Below are 10,781 nucleotides of genomic sequence, written 5' to 3' on the forward strand. Positions count from 1 at the left end.
TTGATTCTGCTTGGTTTGCACGGTGGTTACAGGTTTCTGTTCCTCATCAAACTGATACAGAAAGCAGCTTGATCTCTACACATCAGCTTCTGCTGCCACAACAAAACAGGATATTCAGGCGACAGACATGTTTGTACAATAACTGCACTTTGTTTTTACCTTCCCACCAGTCAGTTGGCTTATAATCAAGTCAATTTTGCCTCAACAGACTTCAAAGTGTAACATAGCACACCACAGAACCCTCTACCAAACTGTTTAAGAAGAAACAAAGAAAGAAACTGTATGACGAGCAACAGGCCAGAATTTTACCCCCCCAAACAGGCAGCCAATAATTTACAGAGACAACAATTGCAAAACTGCACAGTGGGGAAATATAATGACAAGTAATTGGTGCAATAACCCAGAAGTCCTGCTGTTAAATTAATGTCAACAACTCTACTTTTTCTATGCAGCAATCAACTGCTGACACTGGCCATTATGGACCCGCAGCCTAAAGGTCACCAGTTCAAATTACCCAGTCTGACAGGTAACAGTGAGGAAAGACATGGACGAAAGAGTGCATGCAGCCTGCTGCAGGAGATCTGGAGTGGGGCTAAAGAGAAGAAACATCAATGAGGGATGAATGTTGAAAAAAAAGTCTCATGGATATTTGCATATTTTAAATCTTAGGTTTGTAGGTAAAAGCAGTTTGCTGCATCAACACTCTGAAGTTACAGCAGTGCAAGTGTCCTGTCCTGTTGGTTTAGTGCTTGTTTGTCAGTATGTGTTTATGACTGTGACCTGCAGATGACAATTAGTATGAATCTAACTTGTGAAAACTGTGCCGCTTCGAAATCAAACAAAGCTTACCATATTAGATAAAGGAAAATGTAGAGACAATATTTTTTAGTGGACAGAAAGGGCACACTATATGCACCCTAACATGTGGGTTCAACAAAGACAAATCAAAGCAATTAAAATCCAGAAAATATCAGACTGTAAACTGACTTTACAACACTAAATCAAATTTAATATGTCAGAATGCTGCCGGGCTTGGACTAGAAACATGTTTTCACATATGCAAAGGAGACTCTTTCTTTTGAGGAAGATCAGTGACATTTGCTCAGGAACCACAGTCGGTCTGACTTTAGGTAGAAGGTCATCACACTGAAAACACAAGTAAATCTCACCTGCCCCCTACTGGTCACACACGTAATACAGTGTGAAGCTACAACAACAAAAACAGACTTTCTGCAGCATCTGTTTGTCCTGGAAAGCAAGTTAAAGAGGAAGTCTTAGTCTCTGCTTATAATGAATATTATATATGGAGAGCAGCCATGTGGACAAACATAATGTACCTGTGGTGAGATATTTCAGTCTTTTCAGCAGAGAATTTATGACAGGATCAAGAGCTGTGTACTTCAAATGCAGAAGTTGCTCCCTGTTAGCCATTACATAGTCTACTGTTCCCATAATGATGTGTTGTTAAAAAAAAAAAAAAACTGAAATATTTTTTGCCAAATGAATGAATGAAAATATCTTTTTTGGGATTATTTCAGCCACATGAGAAAAGTTTGCAATGTGGAAGTTTCACAGACAGCAGAGCTGAGCGCTGAGTGGAGGAGAGGTGAAGTAGGATCTCTATTTTTTTCTGTGGTTTTCTCTTGTAACCTCGAGTTGCAGCCTGATGACATGGTTAGATGAACCAACCTGCCACGATACAACAGCTGCACTGCAGAGCCTCTGTGTGATCTCTCAGAATGGACGACAACACTGGCTACACTGAATATACTTACTACTACGACCAAGATAACACCACTGAAAATGGATCCCTCCAGTATGATTTCGGTTCCACCCTGGACTGTCCAGACTCATGCCTCCGTGGCTCCAACATCTTCCTGCCTGTTGTGTATTGCCTCATATTCCTGTCTGGCTTTTTGGGCAACCTCTTTGTAATCTTGGTCGTGGGCAGCAAGGGCAGAAAAAGTGGTCGCCTGGTGGACACCTTTGTTGTCAATCTGGCCTTGGCTGACCTCATCTTTGTCCTCACGCTGCCTCTGTGGGCCGTCTCCGCTAGCCAGCACAGCTACTGGAACTTTGGGCTGGCTGGGGACTCGCTGTGCAAGCTAAGCAGCTACATTATCAGCGTGAACCGCTTCTCCAACATCTTCTTTCTCACCTGCATGAGCGTCGATCGCTACCTGGCCATCGTGAAGCTGATGGATTCGAAGTACCTCAGGAGCAGTGGGTGCATTCATGCCACCTGTGCTGCTGTCTGGTTGACTTCCCTGCTTCTCGGCATCCCATCTCTGGTGTACAGAAAAGTGGAGCCTATAGGTGAAGGGCAGGCCTGCGTAGAAGACAACAGTACGCCTTTTTTCATCGGCATGAGCTTGACCATGACCTTCCTCACCTTTGTCTTCCCGGTGGTGATCATCGTGCTCTGCTATGGCACCATCATCAAGCACCTCAACAAGCACTGTGTCGCCGCTGGAAACCCTCGAGCTGAAGCCCGCCGCAGGCACTCCCTCAAGATGGTCCTCTGCATCATAGTGGCCTTTGTGGTGTCCTGGCTGCCCTTCAACGTCTTTAAAGTCATCATCATCATCTCGCAGAGCTCAGAACAAAATTGTGATATGTTGATGTGGCAAAGAAACGGGCTCCTCATCTCCTGCTGCCTGGCCTTCTTCAACAGCTGCGTGAATCCGGCCATTTACTTCTTCCTGGACCATCACTTCAGACGACGGGCTGAGATCATGGTCAAGACCTGCCTGGGAAAACCAAAGTTGCTGCAGAGCCACAACTCCTCGGCTTCTTTCACCCACGGGGGCACTTCAGAGAGCTTTGCAACGAGTGGGAGAACTCAGCTTCAGATTTTTAAGTAAGAGGAGAAGGCAGGTTATTCTGTAAATATGTAGGCGGTAAAGTCATAATTTTACTGTCTCCTTGAGACCTATGTGAGAAGTTTTCATGTCATTTTGTGCCGATAGTTTAGCAAGGAAAGCTTTGTTTTTTTTGTCTAGTTAATACAACATTGTCTATAATTTCTTTTGTCATACATTTCCTTTATTCTAATCTTGTACAAATATCAAACGTGTGGTTTAAGCTGCTTCTACTGAACTATGTGAACTAGCACAAGCTACAAGTGACTGTCTACTGATAATTAGTTTGTATAAGAACCTTTTTTAAACATTTTTGCATGTAGCATTAATAGATGACAGTTTTGTCATATTTTACAGGAATAATAGAACATTTGTAACAAAACTGACAGCTTGCATTATACTGAAGCCAGGATACTGATGATGTTGTAATTATGAACGCACATTTTTAAAAAATGTTTTATATATTGTTAAAATGAAATTGCATTTAAAAATAAAGGCTGGAAAAATATTTTGTGTGTGTGTGCAATAAAGCAGAATATTCTTAATTAGGACATCAGAATATTTTGATTCTGGTAAAAGAAACCTCGTTGTTTTTGTTTGAAAATGTGATATTTCGTCTTAAAACACCAGTTAATTAAGGATTAAATAAAATATTATTTCATTATCTTGCAATACAACCTTTTTTATGTTGAATAGAACTGCTAATCCAATTTTAGCACATTTAACCAAGTGTATTCATAACTGAATTGATTATAAAAATGATATCACCTTTTAAATATTAACTGCAAGGTTTTCTAAAGTTAGAATTCAGTAACAATTACACTACAAGCTATTACAGTACAAGTCAAACTACGTCTGAATTATTGCACACTTAGATTGTGAAGTGCAGCAAGTTTAAAGTGACTTTGGACCAGAATTAGCTTTTACACTTAGATCAGCAGTCTTGAAAAATAGAATGCATAATAAAAAAAACCTTTTTAAATCTTATTGTATTTGAGTATTGAAATAATAGGGGGGCTGAATTTAAGTGAAGCTTGTGAAGACTTAAAAAAGGTCAGTCTTAGTTGTTGTAATTATCTCATACTTACTAATACTCTGATATACGAGGATTACAGGAAAGATTAGTTCTCCTTAATACTGAAAATAAAAAGCAGTATTTGTGCATTTTCAAAAGATTTAATTTCCAAATGCAAAACTATCCATTGTAGGTGAATCGGTCATTGGTTTTCTACAGTAGTTTCTATCTTTAAATATAAAGTACAAATATGAATATTTTAGAAATGCATGCTGATATATTCCTCAGCTGTGTTGAATATATTTTATGAACACTTTGCTTAAAAAGACTGGCCAAAGAATTTTTTTTAAGTAAAAATGACTAAAATATGTTTCCAGATTTTGTAAAATATTCAGATTTCTAATTAGTCACATAACTAATAGCACAACTGTATTACAAAAGCTGAACAAACTTCTCCTCCATGATAGAGACAAAATAATCTCCTTGATCTGATGAAAAACAACAAAAGCACTGTCTGCCTTTTTGCTGGGTGAAAAATTGTGTGATCTAGTGAATGATTTTATCTCCCTCTCAAGCTTTATGTTCTCTTTTAAATCTGCCAGGAACTCTTGCAATGTGTGCATCTTCTCGGCCTTGCAAAGGGCATTTGAAAAAAAAGAGGTTAAAAACAGGTGGTGCAGGCTCCTCTGCAAAACTCCAGTGGAAATAATAAATATGAAGGAGTTTGTAAAGTTCTACTTTTGTGCGTGACTTTAAATCAACCAGAGAAGGGAAGGTGAAAAGGAGAAAGAAGCTGCACTTAATCATACCAGAAGATACTCGAGTGGCAACTTAAAACAAACCAACACAGGCAATTGCAACAGGAAACAACAGTTTTTTTAGAGTGTTAGAGGGTAGAAATTCTCACGTGAAATTTCAAACTGCTTCAAACCGTGAAGACGACCCACAGGCAGAAACTCTCGATGAGATTCACTTTAAAAAGCTTTCAGGCTGCAACTCACCTCTTACAACAAGACAACATCTGGCATCTGTGATGTCTCCTGAGAGGAAATCTACATGTAAAACATTTCTAACTTAGTCTTTGAAGAAGAAAAAAAATGTTTACTGTCTGACCATGAAGAGCAGCCGCTGAGGCGTGCCTGCACTGCTACATGAACTTTCTCACGAGTCAAAGGTATCTGCATGATTGTCAAGGCCAAGTCAAGTATTTGAAAGTTCAAATGGTCATGCGTGCCCACTTGTTTTCAGTTGAACAAGCCTCATGAATCAGATGGTTTCAATACTGAGAAAAAGAGTTCAGATGCCAGTCTTCGGGTGAAAGACATCAGGAATTTCCCTTCTCCTGTCAGAAAAAGTAGTCGATCACAAAGCTGTCTGACCTTGTGATGACCAAGTCAGAGATAAATGGTGCCATATTCTACCATATTCATATTACTAACTGCAAACAGCTATGAACTGCTTTGTGTAAAGTAAATAAAACTGAATAAACACACACAGATACAAAATACTGTCCTGCTAGTCATGTTATATTTTGTTTGCAAGACTGCTCATCTTCACATGTAGCTCAGTTTAGAAATGAAACAGTACTGCACATAAAGGTGTACATGGTTTTTTTTAACAGTTTACCACTAACAAGTCAGGTATTTGAAAGTTCAAATGGTCATGTGTGCCCACTTGTTTTCAGTTGAACAAGCCTCATGAATCAAATGGTGTCAGTACTGAGAAAAGGAGTTCAGGTACCAGTCTGTGGGTTAAAGAGATCCGGAATTTCCCCTCTACTGTCGGAAAAAGTTGTCGACCACAAAGCTGACTGAGGCGTCTGACCTTGTAATGACCGGATCAGAGATGAATGGTGCCTGCTGACGACTTTCAAACTGCATTTTATTGTTTCTCACATTGGCTTTTTTTTTAAATGAATGCACACACATGCATGTACAGTACAGACAGGTGCAGAAAATCTGTTCTAGCATAAATGAGAACCATTTAAGTGGATTCACTTGCAGGAGCTACGGGTACTTTCCAACACTTTGCAATTTAAAAAACAGAAGGAAGACCTTACAACTTTACATCCTCTGTTTTTTCAATTTCTTCAGCCAGACAACACTTTTAGTGTCTCTCTCCAGCTATGTTTCACATTTCTGATTAAAATTATGCTTCTTTTTTTATTTCACTGTTGATTGCATTATTGGTTTGCACTGTTAACGTAAATAGAGAAATGCACAACCTTCACACATAGACAGAAAGCAGGAGAAGTAGCAGACGCTGCTGCTTTGAGGTTTGTCTGCAGAAGACACTCAGTCATGCTGGATTTGTTAACTCAGTAGATGTGTTTCAAGAAGATGAAATATGGCAACAGGAATATATGCTGATTCATTTTTGTTCACACATCTTTTTGTACTGTATATTTCATTTTCACGTGTGTCTCAGACTTACTCTGTGAACTCAGAAGGTAACTGTTACTGTGATGAAATATATTCCTCCGTGTTGATGTGACCTTAACGGTAAAGGTCAATTGGACCGACTGAAAGAGGCGCATGCTTTAATGTCGTATGTAGAACTACTTTATGTTGAATCGTATTTAACACTGACAGATTTTCAAACACGCCTACAGAGAAAAAGGAAGTGTTAGTGTAATCTAATCAGCTGAACAGATTTTGGAAAAATCTTGATTAATGTATAGTGAACAACTACAAACATTGTTTTCTTTGAATGATAATTAAATAAAATACTTAACAGCACTTTTACATGTGTTTGTTTACTGGCTTATCCTATAAAATACCAAATCTACATTTTGTAAATTCTAAGCAATAACCCGTTGATTAACAGCTGTGCAGTTTATTTTATTATTATTAAAGTGAAATTTTAATTCCTGTAACTAAAGGACAAACAGTTATGGAATAAATGTCAGCAATTAAGACAGAACTCCTCTAAGAATGAAGTGACTGTACCGTTACTCTGCCAGTCTGGTACACACAGAATGAAAGGTCAGACCTTGGCACTGAGAGTGTTATGACGCTTTTCCTACGCTTGAGCTGCCAGTTTCTGTCACTATTCACGGTGGGACGATGAACTTGCCATGTTCTCACACCAGTAAGGCACTTCCCACTCCTGTGGTTGTCAGGCTCTCATTGTGAAACCCAGATTATGTGAGTTAAATCAGTCATGCTCGTATGTCATATTTGTGACACATGAACTTGTTGTCAACTTGCAAGATGAGTATTATTGCTAAGTTGTTGTTTTTTTTACATACAGATAGATACAGGTGTACAGGTAAATTACTGTAAAACAAGAAATGTTACAGCAACAAAAAAAGGATGTCAAAAATAGGAGCAGCAAGAGATGCTGATGCTGTATTGAAATAGAGCAAATCAGGTCTGCTAAAATTGCTAATTTTAGATCTTTAAAATATTTTTAGAACATTATGTAGCTTCTACTACAGTGTAATACTTGGTTTAGTATGTGACAACAGCATTCACGTGACTTCATGACTCTTTTCCTTGTGCTGCTGTTACACAGTGTTGTAGAATTTAGTTTTAACCTGGACTTGTCTATTATTTTGTTTATGTTCAGGGTTATTTTTCTACAGCTAAATGGTACAAATTTTGAAACAAGCTGAGGAAAAACAATAAGTGAAAGAATGTACCATATTCATACTGCTAAATACAAGCAGCTATGAACTGCTTTGTATGAAGTAAATAAACACACACAGACACAAGATACTGTCCTGTTAGTCATATTTTGTTTTGTTTTTTACAAGACTGCCTGTCTTCCCATGTAGCTCAAATTAGAAATGAAACAGTACTGCACATAAAGGTGTGCATTATTTTAGGAGTTTAACCACTAGCATGTATACATTGACGCTCACAACATGCCAACGCAGCAGCACTCGGATGAAACAACTGACTGTGGTTTCCTTGTTCCTCAAAACTTCACCTCAAGTTTGCACAAGTGACACTTATTGTTTACAAAGCTGATATTTCATGTGAACTTTTTTATATAAAAACAGACTATAAATGTGCACTGTGTGCTTTGTGTGCTGCTCTTTTTCTTTTCTTGCACTATTTTTTATATTTGCTGCTGTAACACTGAAAATTTCCCCACTGTGGGATTTATAAAGGTTTAATCTATGTATCTATCTAAAAAAAGTTCATATGAAGGTTTCTAAATCATACATTTAAATAGACGCTTCATTTTTACTGTTTTCTGAGCAGACCTGTCACCTGGTACGTCTGATGAGATAAAACAGCATCTCCTGTGCAGTATTTTTACCCTCTGGACACACATAAATGCAGGCAAACTGCATTTTCAGTCACAAACATGGTTTTCTGCAATTAAATTCCTTCTTACAATTTCAAATGCAAATTGAATCTATCAAAGGATCATCGTTTACAGATTTATTTACAACAACTAGCAGCCTGGAAAATAAAACCACATAGACTGATGTGGTTAGATTGTGTTGTCTGCAAGAAACCAGGAAGTACAAACACAAAAAAACAGACTTTGTTTACCATTAGATAAGGACTTCATCCTCTGTGAATTAGAAGTTAGAAGACAATTCAAAATGAGATAACATCTGTCACGGTAAAGTACAGTGTGATTGTTTTAACTGACCGGTCTCACACAGTGTACAGCAGTGCAGTGAACAAATTAAATCTTGTTGCTTTAAATGAATCTAGTATCTTTATGTAAGTTTAAAATCTGTTTAAATTACTCTTCACGGGTAGATTATGTTAAATTTTTCTTTATACACAATGATTTATCTATAATTTATCGATATATTTACAATTTATTCAGTCAGTATGGGCTGGTTTTGTGTTTTACTCACATTTACAATAAATTTATTGTTATCGTTAATTCCGTCAAAACCAACAGTGTAGACACCTAAACAGCATTTGGTCTCAACAGTTCACTGCAAAGTTCATTTATTGTTACTATATGAGATGTCATATGCTTACTGTCTCTGTGTCACATCACCTGAATGTCAAATGATTCAAAATTGTATCGCTTCTAGATAATTGTCTTATTTCAGAGCTGACAATTATTTCCTTTTATGAACAATCAAAAACAAATCCTTTAAGGAAAAACGTATTGGAAAAACAGGTCCCAAAGTTGAAACTTGGTATAACAAACTTGAATACAACTGAGATCACTGACAAACAAGTTAGAAAACCTGTGATAACTGAAACTAACCATGATTATAAAAGGACTGGTAAACACCAGAACCTTCTAAGGTCTGGACCTATGGGCTGTAGTTATCTGCATCGTGGCACCACATGGAAAAGAACTGTCAGAGAGACTGAAAAGCCTGACTGAGAGACTTTGCAAAGACTAGAAAAAGGATACAGGAAGATCAGTGAAAAATCAGTGGATACACAGTTTTAGCAGCACACTGCAGCAATCAGCACAATAAACCATAGCACCACGAAACACTGAAATTGCTGTCATCCTCCTAAAATGCTGCTTTGGACAGTGGACTACTTGTACTTATCTACTTGAACTGTAAAAACAGATGAACAGGTGCTTCTGACTTGACTCATCAGTTATCAGTGGAAATCTAAGTTTCTGGAACAGCTCAGACAGTGTGAAAGACATCGCTTACTATCAACCTCTGAAGATAGCTTCCATAAAGAAACCTTGCTTGAGCGTCAGCATCAAGATTACAGAATAAAATGTTGCTAAAAAGTGTGAGACATGTTGAGAGCACATTGGGAGATGAGTTTATTTAGCTCTGATGGGGTCATGTTTGGGGTGGACCTGGTCAGGACTACCACAGTGAACGCAAAATCCTGACAGTGAAGCACAGAGGCAGGCATGTGATGATAAGGAGCTGCATGAGTGAAAAATGTGTTAGGGAGATGACACTAGATGGCACCATGAATGACTGAGGATGTGGCTGACGAGAATACTCCAAGTCTGCAGAAGCTTGACAGAAGAGAAAATGTTCCAGCATGATATGACAATATGATTAATCTGTCGCCTGACTCAAATACACCTTTGGTATATTTCAGACACACAGATAGAACAAAACAACCCCCTCCCACAAAGAGATAGAGATAAGAGATAATAAAGAAAAACGTAGGTGAAAAAATAAAAAATTTGAATCCCAGTAATGAAAAGCGTGCTGACTTTACTTGCATTAAGTTTTTATTGTGAGGCCTGTATTTTTAAATATAGTAAATGGTTTTCTATGAGGAAGTCTGGAGTGGCAGAGAAGTATGTTAGAGTGGTGCAGGACATGTATGAGGACTGTAAGACAGTGGTGAGGTGTGCTGTAGGTGTGACAGAGGAGTTAAAGGTGGAGGTGGGACTACATCAGGGATCAGCTCTGAGCCCCTTCTTGTTTGTTATGGTGATGGACAGGATGACAGACAAGGTTAGACAGGAGTCTCCATGGACTATGATGTTTGCAGATGGCATTGTGATCTGTAGTGAGAGCAGGGAACAGGTGGAGGAGAAGCTAGAGGCGTGGAGGTTTGCCCTGGAAAGGAGAGGAATGAAGGTTAGCCGCAGTAAGACGGAATATCTGTGTGTGAATGAGAGGGACCCAAGTGGAAGAGTGAGGTTACAGGGAGAAGAGATCAAGAAGGTGGAGGATTTTAAGTACTTAGGGTCAACAGTCCAGAGCAATGGAGAGTGTGGAAAAGAGGTGAAGAAGCGTGTACAGGCAGGCTGGAACGGCTGGAGAAAAGTGTCAGGTGTGATGTGTGATAGAAGAGTTTCAGCTAAAATGAAAGGAAAGGTTTACAAAACTGTGGTGAGACCAGCCATGTTGTTTGGTCTGGAGACAGTGTCCCTGAGAAAAAGACAGGAGGCAGAGCTGGAGGTAGCAGAACTGAAGATGCTGAGGTTCTCTTTGGGAGTGACCAGGATGGATAGAATCAGGAATGAGTACATCAGAGGGACCA

At 38.7% G+C, this 10,781-nt stretch overlaps 1 protein-coding gene across 1 annotated transcript; it reads left to right on the top strand.

Moving 5' to 3' along the window:
* The first annotated feature begins 906 nt into the window (after nucleotides 1-906).
* Nucleotides 907-3,354, top strand: gpr25 (G protein-coupled receptor 25). The gene has a single exon (XM_022197415.2). The coding sequence runs from the start codon at nucleotides 1,740-1,742 to the stop codon at nucleotides 2,862-2,864; it is 1,125 nt and encodes a 374-aa protein (XP_022053107.2). The 5' UTR covers nucleotides 907-1,739; the 3' UTR covers nucleotides 2,865-3,354.
* The last annotated feature ends 7,427 nt before the right edge of the window (nucleotides 3,355-10,781 follow it).

Source organism: Acanthochromis polyacanthus, chromosome 5 (genome assembly GCF_021347895.1).
Source record: "Acanthochromis polyacanthus isolate Apoly-LR-REF ecotype Palm Island chromosome 5, KAUST_Apoly_ChrSc, whole genome shotgun sequence".
NCBI classification, from domain to species: domain Eukaryota; kingdom Metazoa; phylum Chordata; class Actinopteri; family Pomacentridae; genus Acanthochromis; species Acanthochromis polyacanthus.

Coding starts and splice junctions, on each gene's coding strand:
- gpr25 (XM_022197415.2), top strand. CDS start 1,740: ATGGACGACAACACTGGCTACACTGAATATACTTACTACTACGACCAA.